At 36.8% G+C, this 18,264-nt stretch overlaps 1 protein-coding gene across 4 annotated transcripts in view; it reads right to left on the bottom strand.

The window, feature by feature from the left end:
- The window catches only part of GALNT13 (polypeptide N-acetylgalactosaminyltransferase 13), a 555,106-nt gene that overhangs the window by 480,412 nt on the left and 56,430 nt on the right, over positions 1-18,264 (bottom strand). For all 4 annotated transcript variants that reach the window (XM_066345193.1, XM_066345194.1, XM_066345192.1 and 1 more), the window contains exon 3: positions 4,515-4,760. In XM_066345193.1, the coding sequence (XP_066201290.1) occupies positions 4,515-4,656 (142 nt within the window). In that variant the 5' untranslated portion in view covers positions 4,657-4,760. The remainder of the gene's footprint in view (positions 1-4,514; positions 4,761-18,264) is intronic.

Here is an 18,264-nt window from a genome sequence, read left to right as displayed (position 1 = left end):
TTATGAACAGTAGTACTATGAAATATTTGTGCATGTGGAAAAAATTTTCTTAAGCATATATCTATGCATGATGGGTGATATACAAAGGTCAGATTTCAAAGATAATGCCAAACTGCTATAAACTTCATATTGAATATAGTGGAGATGTATCACTTCTAACAATTTGTATTATTACCCTTTTAACTTTTGCCAACGGAATGGATATAGATATGTAATTGTAGCATTGGTGTGTAGTTTCCTGATCAAAACTGATGTTCAATATTTTTTCATAAGTTTTCTTTACTATATGTATGAGTACTCTTTCTTAAGAAGTTTGTTGCCCATTTTTTCCTATTGGACTATTTGAGCTTATCTTATTAATAGAAGTTCTTCATATATATTTGACCATAATCTCTCAGTTGCATGTTATTTGAACATTTAAAGTTTGTAACTTCTCGCCATGGCTGGTTGGCTCAGTGGTAGAGCGTCGGCCTGGCGTGCAGAAGTCCCGGGTTCGATTCCCGGCCAGGGCACACAGGAGAAGCGCCCATCTGCTTCTCCACCCCTCCCCCTCTCCTTCCTCTCTGTCTTTCTCTTCCCCTCCCGCAGCCGAGGCTCCACTGGAGCAGACAGCCTGGGCGCTGGGGATGGCTCCTTGGCCTCTGCCCCAGGCGCTAGAGTGGCTCTGGTCGCAACAGAGTGACGCCCCGGAGGGGCAGAGCATCGCCCCCTGGTGGGCAGAGCATCACCCCTGGTGGGCGTGCCGGGTGGATCCTGGTCGGGCGCATGCGGGAGTCTGTCTGACTGTCTCTCCCCGTTACCTGCTTCGGAAAAATACAAAAAAAAAAAAAAGTTTGTAACTTCTCAAGTCAAAGTTATCAATTTTTTTATGGTCAAATATTTTGTATACTGTTTCACCTTTTTTTTCTTAACTCAAGATCTAATAGATGCCTAATGTTTTTTTTTTTTCTGTTAAATACTTCTTTTTCTTTTACATTAATACAGCCAAAGTTTATATTGGTTTATGGCATGAAGTAGATACTAATTTCATCTGTTTTCCATATGGATTACCATTTTATTTTATTTTCAGCTCCATTTGTTGAATAAGCCTTCTTTGCCCATTGATGTGTAGTGCTTCCTCTGTCATATACTAAATACTCTAAACATGTGTGAGTCTACATCTAGGGTCTCTAATCTGCTCCACTGGGCAACTTGTATACCCTTTGTATCTCTTTGTATCAATAATTCAATCTTAATTACTCTAATTTTATAAGACCTCTGTATTTTTCTCCTTAAGAAGTATCCTGGGTATTGGGTAATCTCTATCATTTCATAAATATTTTACTATTTTCTTCTTTAACTAGGCATTTCCTCCTTTAATATTTTAGACTTCAACTTAAATGTCACAGCCCCTGTGAAATGGTATCTAACATCCTAGGTCTATTTACCTCTCCTCAGAGCATACCTCTTCCTAATCCACATACTTAATACCCTCATTATACTTGTCATCATTTCTCCCCAAGAAAGGGAGAGAAACTTTTACTTTGTTATTGAGTATAAGCTACAAGACAGTAGGGGCCTCAGTGTCCTAATATCTCCAGGTTTGATCATATAGTAGGCACTTGCCCGACCTGTGGTGGCACAGTGGATAAAGTGTCAACCTGAAATGCTGATGTCACCAGTTCAAATCTTTAGGCTTGCCCAGTGAAGGCCATACAAGAAGCAACTAGAAGTTGATGCTCCTGCTGCTCCCCTCCTTCTCTCTCTTTCTCTCCTTTCTCTAAAATCAATAAATAAAAATTTTAAAAATAATAGTAAATAAAAACATAGTAAGCACTTAACAAGTGGTTTTTAAAAGAGTTATGTCTCCTTTGGGCCCTCATCTAGAATGACTGCTCCACCCTATTCCCTGCTGTGGACCTCATTCAACAGGGACAGCAAAGCCTGCTGGAGCCTTATTCAGACCTTTCAGTCACCTTCTCAACATTCAGCAAATATTGATTAAAACATTACTGTGAGCCACTACTCCACTGAGGAGTTTATGTATATCCTCTTATTTAATTCTCAAGGCAACCTTGTGAAGCAGTATTTATTGCCTTTAAGGTTCTCATTTTAAGCGAGAATACTAAGATTTTGTTAAGGAATTTTCCAAACGTCACATAACAGTTTAGTGGGGTGGAGGTAAGGGCCAGGTTGCTCAACAAAGCCTGAGCTTTCTGCATCATGGTAATCTCGTTATATCACCTGTGAATTCAGATGTCCTTATGCTTTTGCTTCAGACTAACTTGTTTTTCCTTTGCTCATTATTGGGCCATGTAATCATTTTTTATTGAGATATAACTGGTACACAACATTGTATAATTTTAAAGTGTACAACATGATGACTTCATAGGCACTTAAATAACTGATGATGTGATGTATAAGTAAATAAACATTTCTCAAAAATTTTCTGAAGTATATGCTAATATTGAGAACATAAAAATTGTTTAAAATTTAAAATTTAGAACTACAGGATCTTAGAAACCACTTTGTCCAAACCCTTTGTTTTAATAATAGAGACACATGGGTCCTGAAAAGCCAACTTTTTTAAAGTCAAAAAGCATGTTTTAGCAAATTTAAAGCATGAAAATTTCAGTTAAGTAAAATCTGCACAATATCATCTGCCCATAAAATATATTTTAAATACATGGCAAAAAATCCTAAATGAAATAACATTTTGAAATAAGTAAAATTAGAAAATATAATTAAAACCCTAAAGTCTACTTTACTTTTATTTAAGACAAATATAATGTACAATTAAATAAGTCTTAAAAATAAAGCGAATATAGCTTAATTTTACAACTTAAGTACATGGACAAATAACTATTTTTGTCTTGCATCATTACATTTCACATTTTGAGATTTAAGACTAATCATTAAGAGCTTAAATCAGCAAACTCTATTTTTTGGTACTTATAGAAAAGGTTGTCATAATTTTGCTGACTCAGATTATAACATTTTTGGGGACCAATCTAGATGTCTCCATTCAACAAATGACAAACTGGTCATTCCAAACTGATATAATCCATCAAAACACATTTCCACTTTCAGCCAAGCAGCAACAAAGAAGCAGAGACAGTTGATTTATTCTGGGACTGTAACCAAAAACCAGCATATAAATCCCCATGTTCATTTATCAAAAACTGATAGACACGTAATGTTTTCTTCTTTGGATAGTTCTAGTATAAAGGCATAAAAAATACTTCAACGGATCAAAACTCAGTCACTTTCAGAACACTTTTCTCAAATCTTTGAAGTAGTCAAAAACTACAGTGAAAAAGTCAGACTTGTTTTGAAAAGAGAAATATACTCAGAATTTCTCCAATTGAGCAAGATCATTATTTCAGTTCTAGGCAAACTCAGTATGTCCTAAATACTCTTTTCACAAAAGTTATATTTCAGAAAAGCTCTTCTGTGTTTTCCTAAACCTCATACAACCACATAGTATCATGAAATTCTGTTTATTAGCATATATTGATTAATATTTGACTTCAAAATTAACTGTAATACTAAAAACAGATTACATTCATTAAATAAATGAAAATCTCAGTTCAAAAATTTATATTTATTCTTCCTATAGATACACACATTTCAAATAAGACTAAAGCTTAACTTTTGTCATATTTATGAAGGAAGATTTTGCTAAGCAGAGAATTAATATAAACTAGATTTCTAAAAAAGAATGTTTACTTCAATGAGAGTAAAACTAATTTCAAGTACCCCTAAATGCTTTCGAACCACTCATTTACTGGGAATATTTCAAAAATATCTTTATAGATCTAGAAGTCAACAGAAAGCATAGAGGAAATTATTTGAAATAATCGCAGGAAAGGAATGTCAATGACTGCACTTGATAAATCTCCATTTACACATATCACTGTGCTTCTTTGAAATTCACTCTTTGCTACTCATTGAAACTGGTCTTGAAAGAGGTAAATACTGAGTTAAAGTGACTTTATGCTTTACTTGAAATTATCTATCTTCTGTTAACACAGGGCAATAATCTGATGGCCCAGTGTTAGTGGCTAGGTCAGATCTAGCCACTAACAAGTGTTTTGTTTAAAAAAGTATTTGTTTGTTTGTTTTATAACTTTTGGTAGTCTTTAGGGGTGTCATATGTAGTTCCATTTAGTTACAATTCCTACCGCCTCACTTTAGTAGGATTTTCTCTTTAAGTTATACGTTTAGTCTCTAAGGGCTTTTGCTTCTGGAAGCCTATATTTAAAATTCTGTTCAGTCTGAATGTTCACTGAATTATTCTTTCCATACAATCACAGAAGAGGAATTATTAGAATTGGAAGATACCTTAGAGATTAGTTCACACTTCTCATTTTTTATAACAAGATACCAAGGCCAAGAAAAGAACAGTAGCTTTACCACAGTTAAATGTATGTCTGCCAAGATGTTCTCCCTTATTTGGAAGTGTCATGTTTTGTCCTGAGTCACCCCCATTCTCTCATCTCTGTAAAAGTCACATTTGCTTCCTGAGCACTTACCCCTGAGAGCAGGCAGCAGAGATCTCTCCTTCTTGTCATCGCATTTGTTGCACTCACTGAAGTAGAGGAGTAAGAAGACATCGACCAGAACCCACATCAGTGAAGTGGCTAGAACCACTTTGCAGTAAACAAACCTCCTCATGTCTTTCCTTGATTTCTAGTTAACAAGTAGACCGAAGACAGATGCTAGTGTGATAAATCCAAGCCACTGGGGTAAACTCCAGGATAAAAGCAAAATGCATCCCACTGTATTAAAAAAGAAGAAAAAAGAAGGGAGGGAGGGAGGAAGAAAGAGAGGGAGGAATGGAAGGAGAGAGAGACAGAGAGAAAGAGAGAGAGGGGAAGGAAGGAAGGGAGGGAGGGAGAAAGGGAAGAAAATTTGATTACTATACAGTTTGGTTTTTGGATTGCACAAAGAAGATGTAATATGAAATAATGATTTATCTAATGTTCCCATATATATCAGCACTTGACCTTCAAATTCATAATTAAAAGTCTAAACAAATGAAAGTTTTAAGCAAGCCAGGTAGCTAAAATTCAAACAGCTAATTCTAGATATGGTACTACTCTGCTGGACCCTTAACAACTATTCAATTTCTTTTTTTTTTTTTTTTTTTTGTATTTTTTTTTTCTGAAGCTGGAAATGGGGAGAGACAGTCAGACAGACTCCCGCATGCGCCCGACTGGGATCCACCCGGCAAGCCCACCAGGGGCGACGCTCTGCCCACCAGGGGGCGATGCTCTGCCCCTCCGGGGCATCGCTCTGCCGCGACCAGAGCCACTCTAGCGCCTGGGGCAGAGGCCAAGGAGCCATCCCCAGCGCCCGGGCCATCTTTGCTCCAATGGAGCCTTGGCTGCGGGAGGGGAAGAGAGAGACAGAGAGGAAGGAGGGGGGGTGGAGAAGCAAATAGGCGCTTCTCCTATGTGCCCTGGCCGGGAATTGAACCCGGGTCCCCCGCACGCCAGGCCGACGCTCTACCGCTGAGCCAACCGGCCAGGGCCCTATTCAATTTCTTTAAGTTGAATTGTCTTCTCCTTAAATTCTATCATCACATTCTATAAAGCACCTGCCTGTCAAATTGTTCTGAATTGACCTTGCTTCAGCACTTTCAAGGAGCCAGTGTGGTTGAAATAGAAATTATCCTGGACACAATATACTGTAATAACTAAAATTTGATGTTTATATACAGAGAGCATTGGGTCTATTTACTACATATTTGTGGGAGTTTTTTGAAGTTTTCTTTGTTTATAAAATGAGAATAACAATGCCAAACCTAAAAATATGCTATGATGACAAAGTATGATAACGTATATAACCATCTTGAAGCAAAGTCATTAACATATAAAACAAAAATATTCTCAAATTCTACGCCAGTGATAAAATTTCAGAAAATAAACTAAAAAAAAAAAGAAAAGAAAACAATGACTTTTACAATTGCAACAAAAAATATAAAATACCTAGGCATAAACTTAACAAAGGATGTGAAAGACCTGTATACTGAAAACTATAAAACTTTATTGAAAGACACTGAAAATGAGGCATTGAAATGGAAAAATATTCCATGTTCATGGGTTAGGAGAATCGACATAGTTAAAGTAGCCACATTACTCAAAGCAATATACAATGTAATGTAATCTCTATCAAAATATCAAAATCCCAATGTCATTTTTTTTTAAAAAAAATAGAACAAAAATCATCAGGTTTTGATGGCATCATAAAAAATCCTGAATAGGTAAAGCTATCCTGAGAAAAAAGAATAAAGCTGGAGGTATCACACTATCTGGTTTCAAATTATTCTACAGAGTCACAATTATCAAATTAGTATTGTAGCGGCAGATACAGAGACATACAAGAACAATGGAACAAAATCAAGAGCCCTGAAATAAAACTACATATTTATATGCAGAAGTAATCTTTGACAAAGGAGCCAAAAACACACAATGGAGAAGAAAAAGGCTCTTCAATAAAAGGTGCTGGGAAAATTGGAAAGGCACATGTAAAAGAACAAAAGTTGACTACAGTTTGTCCCTCTGCACAAAAATTCAAATGGATCAAAGACCTAAGTATAAGATCTGAAACAATAAAATTATATAGAAGAATACGTAGTACTAAACTCATGGTGTTGGCCACAGAGAACATTTTATGGATTTGACTCCAAAGGCAAGGAAGGTAAAGGCAAAAATAAATGCAGGGGACTACATCAGAATAAGAAGCTTCTGTACATCAAAAGAAACTGACAACAAAACAAATAGCCAACTAAATGGGAGATGATATTTACAAACAACAGTTCTGATAAGGTGTTAATATCCAAAATATATAAAGAACTCACAAAGCTCAGCAACAAACAAACAATCCAATTAAAAAATGGGAAAAGGACCTAAACACAATTCTCCCAAGAGGACATAAAAATGGCCAACAGATATATGAAAAAATGCTCATCTATTAGATGATGTCTATTAAAAATGCTAGCTATTTTAATAGCTATTAAACATGCTAGCTATTAGAGAGAAATGAAAATCAAAACTACAGTGAGATACCTCACACCTGTTAGATTGGTTATTATCAACAAGACAGGTATTAACATGTGTTGGACAGGCAATGGAGAAAAAGGAACCTTGATTCACTGCTGGTGGGAATGCAAATTAGTGTAAGTATGGAAGAAAGTATGGTGGTTCCTCAAAAAACTAAGACTAGAACTAACATATGACCTAGGAATCCCTCTACTGGGTATCTACCCAAAAGAATTGAAAACTTTGGTACATAAAGACACATGCAGCCCAATGTTCATCACAGCATTATTCACAGTGGCCAAGACATGGAAATAGCCAGTGTCCTTTGATAGAGGATTGGATAAAGATATGGTACATATAGACAACAGAATACTACTTATCCATAAGAAATGATGACATATTGCCATTTATTACAACATGGATGGATCTTGAGAACATTATACTGAATGAAATAAGTAAGTCAAAAAAAGCTAAGAACTGTATGATTTCAGACAAAGGTGGGATATAAAACTGAAACTCATGGACATAGATAAGAGTGAAGTGGTTACCAGGGAAACCTCTTTATGGAAAGAGGTGGGGGAAGGGAGTAAAAAGGGACAAAGGTGATGAAAAATAATGTGACTTTGGGTGATGGGTACACAACATAATCAACAGTTCAAATGCTACAGAAATATTTACCTGAAATCTATGTACTCTTATTGATCAATGTCACTCACTCCCTTATTTTTTTTAGCAAGAGAGACAGAGACAGCGAGTGGGACAGATAAAGACAAACAGGAAGGGAGAGAGATGAGAAGCATCTATTTTTTGTTGCAGCACCTTAGTCATTTATTGATCTCTTTCTCATATGAGCCTTGACCAGGGTGCTCCAGCTGAGCCAGTGACCCACTGCCTAATCCAGCAACCTTGGGCTCAAGCCAGTGACCTTTGGGCTCAAATCAACAACCATGGGATCATGTTTATGAACACTCAAGCCAGCAGTCCTGTGCTCAAGCTGGTGAGCCCATGCTCAAGCTGGATGAACTCACGCTCAAGTCAGCACCTCGGGGTTTCGAACCTGGGTCCTCTACATCCCAGGCTGATGCTCTACCCACTGTACCACTACCTCATCAGGTAATGTCACCCCTTTAAATGTAGATTTTTAAATAACAATTTAAAAGAGAAAAATTACATGAGATATGTCATCGGTTACTAACCCTTAAAAACCCCATCTGGTCTGCACAGAAATTATCCACAACAGATATCTATTTTAGAGTGGACAGCATACATTTAAAAAATACTATTAGAGGAGAAATAATATATGTTAGTCTATAGTGTCTTAGAATAACCAGAGTAAGAATTCTTAAAGGCATTGACATAAACAATTATTGAGAGATATTCAAAAACACTGTAGGATTAATACCATATACAGATTTGTTCTATGTATACTATATAGGACAATAAGGACCTATTTAATCCTATCTATCTCTCTATCTATCTATCATCTGTCTATCTAAACTTCTGTCTTTCTTTGGTAAAATAGGTCCTTTCAATTTATTGTAGAAAAAAAAAGTGTGATGTGGCCATGAACCAAGGAATGCAGATAGTTTTGGCTGAAAAACAGGAAATGGATTCTTCCCTAGGGCTCCTGAAAGAGCCAGCCCTGCCAACACCTTCAGGTTAGCCCAGTGAGAATCATTTTGAACTTTTGACATGCAGAACTAAGTCCTATCCAAAGAAGAGGTATTATGCTATGGAAATTGTACAATCTGCTTTTCTGGTTATGTTTCCTTCAGAAAATAAGAACTGTCTATGTGATCTCATGGGCACTTCAGTTACAAAGGGACCTGCGCCTTAGAAATTGCAAAAGCCCCTTCCCCAAGAACTGATAAGGCCTCTGAGGTAGCAATTACTGCTCCAGCAACTAGTAACCATAGAAATAGCTCCACAGGCCCAACACCCGACTGCTTACCTCTATCCCCGGACATTGCCCTGAAAAATATTGTAAAAGGGATTCAACCCTATAGCTGTTGTGTCTTCTCTGAATTTTTATCAAATGAATCACAACTAGGAATATTGAAATCAACACATCTACAGGGTATACAAGCTTTCCTTCCAGCCCTCCTGTTGATCCACCCACCTCCTCTCTGGGAACTACAAAGGTCAAGAACAAGGGAATTGGATGTAGAAATGACCTCTCTCCATTGGAGGTCAGTGACCACCCAAAAGAATATGACCCTGGGCAATTCACAGGCCTTCATGGATTCTCTCCAGCCTGTGAGTCCCCTGAAAATCCATTTCATCTTTATGGAAAGAGAGATCAAAGTGAGGAAGGGCAAGATGAAGTCAACTTGGCAAACAGTCCTTTGCCTTTTAAGCAGTCTCCAAAAAAAATAAATGCAGAATCTTCAGCAAAAAAATTAAACCCGAAGTGGTCCGTAGAACTTGAAGAAATCAATGGTGAGGCCACAAATGAAGCATCCTGCTTCTTACTGAGCTTTCCTAACCCCACTCCCACAGGTGTCTGCTAGTCCTCTGTGATCTCCTCAGGAATTTCCCCTACATTGCACTTTACGTGGCATTAATTTTGTGCTTCATCTCCCTGTGAAGTCCGTTCTCAGGTCACTTTTATAATCCTTTCCAAGTTTTTCTCACTGCAGATACAACAGATTGTGCTGTTCCTGCTGTTGCAGTTTGGGAAGTATTTTGCTTGAACTAGTCAAAAGGATCATTTTTGACCAAATCAACATTTGACACTGTAACATTCCGTTATTAGAAGTTCATGTTCAAAATCACCAATACGGTAGCTACTCAGAAGTGATTTATATGTACAAGAGAACTAACATTTTTATTATGTTATCGGAGTTCTCTAACTTGTCAAACTAAATACTATATCTTTGAGAAACATATAATCAATAAAATCAGTAGACTTTTAAAATCTTGGCAAGAACATAATTCTACCATTTACTATGTTGACTTAGCCAACTGGGAATTCAATAATATAAATTGTAAAAATATTTAAATAAAATTTATCAATAAAAGCATTTAGGGAACAAAGCATAACAGCATTTCATTCCATGCCACATTTTCTTTGAAAGGTCAAAATAGAATGTTTTCAGCATTTCTCTATACTTTTACAAACATGATTTTTAAAAATAAAACATCCTTTTCATAATGGAAAAAATTTAAATATATACAAAAATACAGAGAACAGTATTAAAAGCACTTATGTACCTGTCACAGCTTCAAAACTTATCAATACATAACCAATCATTTTTACTCTGTGCCAACCATTTATTTCCTATACACACTCAGGATCATTCTGAAAGAAATCTCAGACATTACATCATATCATCTGTTAATATTTTGTGTAAAATTCTAAAAGATACAGACTCAAAAATATAACCAAAATACCACTACAATACCTAAAGAAAAATCAAACAGTAATTTCTTCATTCATTTATTTTTATTTTACTATTTTTTATTAAATGTGATATTGGTTAATAAGTTCATATAGGTTTCAAGTGTAAATTTCTAGGATATATGATCTGTATACTGTATTGTGTGCTCATAACCCAAAGTCAAATCAGTCAAACAGTAATTTTTTTGTGTGTATTTTTCTGAAGCTGGAAACGGGGAGAGACAGTCAGACAGACTCCCACATGCGCCCGACCGGGATCCACCCGACGCTCTGCCCACCAGGGGGCGATGCTCTGCCCCTCCAGGGCGTCGCTCTGCCGTGACCAGAGCCACTCTAGCGCCTGGGGCAGAGGCCAAGGAGCCATCCCCAGCGCCCGGGCCATCCTTGCTCCAATGGAGCCTTGGCTGCGGGAGGGGAAGAGAGAGACAGAGAGGAAGAAGGGGGTGGGGGTGGAGAAGCAAATGGGCGCTTCCCCTATGTGCCCTGGCCGGGAATCGAACCCGGGTCCCCCGCACACCTGGCCGACACTCTACCCCTGAGCCAACCGGCCAGGGCCTCAAACAGTAATTTTTAATGTCATTCAAGATCTACTTGTTTTTTAATTGTCTCCAATTGCCCCATAGTTTATTTTTTAACCTTTGGTTTGTTTGAATCAGGTTGCTATTAAATATGTTATGGTTCGTTCATAAGTCTCTTAAGACTCTTTTAATATATGAGTTCACACTCCATTTCTTTTTAATCTGTTCCTTGAAATTAATTTGTTGATGAAGTCATGCCAAAATATTTTTTAAACTTTTTTTATGAGTTCAACAATCTGTTACTTAAAAGTTGGCTTCTCTAAAAATATAAAAATTTTAAAAATAATTAAATCTGTTTAAATTAAAAACATTCAGTAATAAAAAGTAAAAAGATGACTTTAAATAGCCATTTTGTCTCTCTGTTCTTCATTTTCTTTGATTATAACATATTTTCCATCCTATCCACTTCACAAAATAGTTACTTAAGCAGAATAAGAACATTTTTTAAAAGAAATTACAAAGATTATTATAATAGAAAAATCTGAAATCACTTAATATTAAATATTAAATTATCTAAGATAAGTAATTTCCTAAGAGCCTAATAGTTGAAGTTATTGAGAATTTAATTTTAACTTTAGCTATAATAAATAGTGAAAATTGCATCTTATTACCACTTCAAGAATTATTTAAATTATTCTAATTTCATAGCCTGCTAGATCTATACATCAAGACATAAACACTGAGAGAAGTCTAGCTTTAGTATTTTATGGGATAAAAGTACCATAAGTTGCAGTTTAAATTTTTATTTATGAAATAGTCTTTTCTTCTATATTTTAAGCTTTTAATTCTATCTACACCTTGCAAATATACTAAATGTTATCGTTCACAAGGGCCTTATCTATTGGCACTTGTAAAAGAGTAATCTTTTATAGTGTTCCAATGCTCTGCATGAGAACAAAACTGGTTGAGCAGAAGGATAAAGACACAGTTAATACTCACCAACATAAGCACAGCTGGTGGGCCAGGTTTATTTAAGAGAATCAGCATCTGTATTATGTTCTTATTCCAGTAAGCCCTATTTATTTGCAAACACTGTTCTGTGTCTCAAACCAAGTCCAAGTTCTGTTATATCCCTGACTTGCCGAGCCCATGTGGATGGAGCATGACCAACATTGCATAAACTACTGGCTCTTCTATTCAAAAATACAATCGTTTTTTAAATTGTTACAATATCCTCTTACACAGTTATTTCCCTCTTCAAAATTATTTCTCTAGGTAGCCCTGGCCAGATAGCTCAGTTGGTTAGAGCATCAACCCACAGCACAGAGGTTGCCAGTTCAATCCCCAGTCAAGGCACAAAGTGGAACATATCGATGTTCTGTCTCTCTCTCTCTCTCACTCTCCCTTCTTTTCTTTTTCTCTAAGAAGAAAAAAAAATCTGTCAATTAAAAAAATTCTCTAGGTAGAAAAACTTCAAAAGTTAGAAACCCATCACATACCATCTTGCTATTCAGATTTTCTTTCCTTTTCTTCCTGCCCACTAAATAATCATATCAGCCAGATTTTCTGAGATAGTATACCATTTTTCTTTGGAAATATACACTATTTTTCCTATCTTTATTAAAATGGATTCCAATTATAAAAAAAAAAAACAAGATCTGGATAAAGTTTAAGTTTGTTAACTATGTTATTAAAATGTAAAGAAAGATACTTTTGTTTTTAATTGAGTTATCCCTTACCCAAGGAATCTAGTTTAGTTGGTGTTCAACGTCTATCTGTAGTCATATATTTTCCTTTGTAGAAAATTGCATAATTGGTGCAAATTAATTCAGTCTATTTTATGAGGCTGTACTGAGGTTGCCAAAGGCTCCTGGAAGCTTGTGTAAGACTTGCTGGTAATGCTCCCAGAAGTTTTCAGGCACCCAGCATACTGGGAATGTTTTAATAGCAATGCAGGAACTGGTAAACTGTGACTGGACAGTTTTCAGAGTTAGCTTTATAGACTGATAAATCTAGTGAGTAAGCACTGAATAAATACCCTGAATTAGCTACAGGTCTAATTGACAGCAAGACATCCTGATCTTGGTATGACAGAGACCTAAAATGAAGATGAATTGGAAAAATATACCCTCACCCTAAACCTAAGGGTCCACTGTGAAAACCACACCACACTGAATGATACAGTACGAGACACAGAAGCAGACAAAGACGTGAAATGAATGCCCACATGGAAAAGTGGTGGGACGGAGCAAAAATTATACATGCGCTCATGTTCATTTAGAAAAATATAAATACTCATCATATACAATTTGACTATTTGCATCCAAACTTAAGATCTACAACTACATATTTTAAGTTACAATGCCACTTGAATCTGAGCTCTAAAACTCATTAATTATATTATTTAATTCAAGTTACTTAAATGATTTTTTGCCTCCCTTTTCCTATTCACAAAATGTGAATAGTAGTTACCCTATAAGGTTACGATGAGTATTGAGCTAATTAACACATCTCTGACACACAGAAGGGGCTCACTGTATAATACCTGTTATTAGTAGTAATAATAATACTGTTATGATCATGAACATCATGGAAAGAACAAGAAAAAAGAATGAGGATTTGTCTAACAATCCTTCTAGAAGCAATGTATGTTCAGTATGTATGGATTCAAGGGATCAGAAGAACAAGGTAAGTATCATAAACATATTTGGTATTTATAAATATGCTCCATATTGAATCACAAATATATTAAATATTAATATATGTGAGCATTACAGATACATTTTATATTTAATAATCAAAAGTATGTTTAATAGATGCAGTTTCTGATGGAGTTACAGAGGATACAACAATTGCCAAAACTCATTGAACTGTACACTTAAGATCTGTGTAATTTACTTTTGTATAAGTTTCACCCCATTTTTTAAGGTAAAAACAAAATGTTTATATACCTATCATATAATACCTTGATTTTATTGCCTTCCCATTAACTAAAGAAATAATAGGCAAAACTGCATCAGATAAGAGATCTTTTTTTAATTTTTTTAAGATTTTATTTATTCATTTTAGAAAGGAGAGAGAAAGAGAGAAGGAGGGAGGAACAGGAAGCATCAACTCCCATATGTTCCTTGACCAGGCAAGCCCAGGGTTTCAAAACAGCAACCTCAGCATTCCAGGTCAACGCTTTATCTACTGCGCCACCACAGGGTAAGCAGGCTTCCACTTAATACTAACTTCTGATCTCATCTACCATTTACCCATGGCAGTGACTCTGGCCGCCTTTGTTCCGTACATAGACCAATCACTATCTCGTCTCAGGGCATGCTCATATGCTGTTTTCTCTGTTCACTGATATAGTCATGGTTCCTACTCTTATGTCCTACTCTCTTGCTCAAATGTCAAATCATGTAGAGAGTTCCTATCAACCTACATAAAATAATAACACACTCTGTATTTCCTTACCTCATTTTATTTTTCTTCTATGTACCTAGTACCCATCCAATATATTAAATGTTAATTGGTCTTAATGGTTGTTTGTCCCTCTTAAATAGCGAGATAAATGAAAACAGAATATCATATCTCTTGCAGATGCCCTATCTCACTCCAATATGTTCAAGTTTTAAAACTCCAGTACCAGTAGTTATGAACTGAAATGTACCTCCCCTTCCCCCCCCCCCAAAAAAAAGAAATTACATGTGAAGATATGTGAAGCCCTAATTCCCAGGATTTTAGAATGTACCTGTATTTGGAGATAGGCCTTTAAAGAGGCAACTAAGGTAAAATGAGGTCATATGGCTGGTATCCTTATAAGAGGTGATTAGGCCACAGGTACACAGAGGGGAAACTCTGTGAGGACAGGGAAGCAGCCACCGATATGCCACAGAGGAAGACCTCAGGATGAAACCAATTCTGCTAACACACTGACTTCAGGCTTCGAACGCCTCTGAGAAAATAAATTTCTGTTGTTTAAGCCACCCAGTCTATAATACTTTGTTAGGGCAGCCTATCAAATGAATATGCTAGTCAAACCCAACTTTCCTATACTCCATTCCTACATGCAAACAGATGAACACAGCTGGAGAGAAACCCCCAAGTGCCTGTGCTCATTTTAACCTAGGAGCTCACACTGCAAGTGGACTTGCAGGGTTTCACTGCACTCTGCAGTGCTGCGCAGTCAAAACCACCTCCAAAAGAAAAGGTTCTCCTCTCCTAACAGCCCCGCTCAGCTCCTGCAGATTCACGTCCATGGCTTCTCTTATGGAATTAATCCATCTCATTTTGCTTTTCTTCCTTTTTTGATACCTTTTATTTTTCCCAGCATTATTGTCTTTTCCAAAGAACCTGACTTCTCATCATGTGCGCAAAGGAAGGCAGCTTCAGGTTTTGCCTTTTTTGTCTCCACCAGTGTTTCAGGGTTAATTTGTTCTAGGACACACTTATTTGTCTACTACATTGAGTAGAGAAAATAAGCAATCAGAAGAGAATCTTTCATATGGCCATGTTGACTGTATCAACCTATTGGTTCTATTACTGTTACCCTTAAGTCTACAAGTCCAACTGTTACAACAAATGAACTGTCCTTTTAGAAGTACATCACCCTCTACTCTCATATATTCATGGATTTCACTGATATACTTATCTCTTCTGCACCAGTTTTTCTTTAAATAAGTCATTGCTATCAACACAAAGATGCTATATGAATAATCATCTTAAAATAAAATAATCTGGCCTGGATGGTTGGCTCAGTGGTCGAGTGTCAGCCTGGCATGTGGATGTCCTGAGTTGGATTCCCAGTCAGGGCACACAGGAGAATCAACCATCTGTTCTCCGTCCCTCCCCCTCCTACGTCTCTTACTTTCTCTCCCTTCCCCTCTGACAGTCATGGCTCTATTGGTTGAAACATATCAGCCCTGGGAGCTGAGAATTGCTCCTGGAGCCTTTGCCTCAGGTGCTAAAAATAGTTTGGTTGTGAACATAGCCCCAGATGGGCAGAGCATTGGCCCCAGAAGAGGGTTGCAGGTGGATCCCTGTCAGGACGCATGTGGGATTCTGTCTCTCTATCTTCCCTTTTTTCACTTGGAAAAGAAGAAAAATAAAATAAATTAAATAAATTAAAATATAAAATAATTTGACTCCCTATCCCTCTTCAGCTATCCCTCCCACTCTCTGCTCATCTTTAATGAAAACTTCTGTAAAGAATTATGTATAATCTCTATCTACACATCCCATATCCTTATCTTCTAATTTTCTCTTAAATCCAACAGGCTGTAGCCCTTGACACAATATGGAAACTTTATTTGATTGGTCACAGCCAAATCCAATGGTCAGTTTTCATGCATTACTTTGCATAAATCCAAAGTAGCATTTAACATAACTTGGCCACAAAGCCAGGGACTCCGCTAGCAGCTCTTCTCTTTTATATCCCTTATTTTATCTCGCAGCAAATTCTGTTGGTTCTACCTTCAGATATGACCCACTTCACATCAATTCCACTGCTACTACTCCAGACCAAGCCACCATCACCACCTTGATGTACTTCCTTAACTTCTTTTTAAAAAGCCTGCTGTATTGAGATATAATTGATGTACCATACAATTTACACACTTAAACTGTACAGTGCAATGGCTTGTGGTCTAGTCATGGAATTGTGCATCCATCACCACAATCAATCTTGTGGTGGTTTAAACACTTTCATTACCTTAAAACAAAGTAGCTCCCATTTGCTATGACCTCCCAATGCTTTTCCAATGCCTCTAGCCCTAGGTAACTACTAATTCCATTTCTGTCTCTATAGATACTTTCAATTCTGAAATTTCATATAAATGGAATCAGTCATTTATGACTGTCTTTCTTCAGTTAGCATAATGTTTTCAAGATTTATCCACATTGTAGCATCTACCAGTAATTTCCTTTGCTTGTCAAATAATATTCCACTGTACAGATATGTCATATTTTATTTATCCATTTATCAGTTGGCCCACTGTAGGGTGTTTCCAGTTTTGGGATATCATGAATAATGCGGCTACGGATATTCATGCAGAAGTTTGTATATGAATATATGTAATCACGTCTCTTGACTATGTACTGTAACTGGTTGTGGGAGCACTCAATCATATGCTATTCATTATGTTCTAAAATACATTCCCATAATAATCTAGTCTCCAGAAGGCAGGTTGATCCTGTTAAAATTTAAATTTAATCAAATTTCTTCTCTGTTCTGCTCATTATTGACCAATGGCTTTCTATCACATTTAAAGTAAGTTCCAAATTCCTATCTTGGCCTATAACACCAACCCAAATCTGGGCCTTGACTGCCCTTCAGATTTCATTTTCTAATTCCATCTCCTTCACTTACTGTGCTCCAGATTGTTTATGCCTGACATTCCCTCTGAGACCCTATTCCCCTAAGTAACACAAAGGCACAGCCCTTCCCCTTTTATTCACCCAGAGAGTTCTTTTCAGACCAACTTATCTGAAATAAAGTCGTTCCATTGTCTTTGCCATATACTGGTGTAATTTATTCAGAGAACATATCACTGGTACACGTTAGCTTATTTATTGTCTCCCCCCCCCCAGAGAATTATGTCTATTATTCTCCATGCTATTCTTTAGATAACCAAAAACTTCTTATGACACAAAATAGGTGCTCGCTAAACATTTGTTTAATGAACAAATGCAAAAAGGACTGAGAAACCATTGGTCTGATTGAAATGTAGGAAAATGAAACAAACACTGGCAATTATAATGAAATTGAAAATACTGGAGAGTCATTTGGTTGAGCTGCAGGTGAATATCCGCTCTCCACTGAGTAAATAGAAAACGTATTCACTGACAGGGAGCTGTTCCCTTCTCCATGCCCTCGGGTACCTCTGGTCCCCTCACACCCGACCGCAAATATTTTAAGATTAAAAGATGATTAAGGACAAGGTTGAGGTATCCTTTCACCAGAACAGACTTAATTAAGGTCATATGTCCCTGGTGTGAATACGGCGCAGAAGGTAAGGGGCTATGGTGAGAGCAGGGCTCCCACCTTAGCTCTGTATGAGGATGCTCTGTTCCGTACGGGAACCCGTCACCACCCTGCATGCTCTCAGGTCACAGTGCGGTTGTCCCAATCTGGCACTTTCAACTGGTGTTCTACCAGAATTTTTAAGACATGTAGCACCTATTTAGTCAGATGCACTGACTTCTTTTCCCTTAGATTCTCAAATTTAAAAAAAATGACAATAGCCAACACAACAATAGTGGTCCAGTGTGAATGAATCAAAATTATACCTATATTTTTTTGTCAGATTGACAAAAAATATACTTTTGTGTGTGC

This window comes from Saccopteryx leptura, chromosome 7 (assembly GCF_036850995.1).
Source record: "Saccopteryx leptura isolate mSacLep1 chromosome 7, mSacLep1_pri_phased_curated, whole genome shotgun sequence".
NCBI lineage: Eukaryota > Metazoa > Chordata > Mammalia > Chiroptera > Emballonuridae > Saccopteryx > Saccopteryx leptura.
The sequence above is the reverse complement of the archived record's forward strand: the minus strand, read 5'-3'. Positions and strand labels throughout refer to the sequence as shown.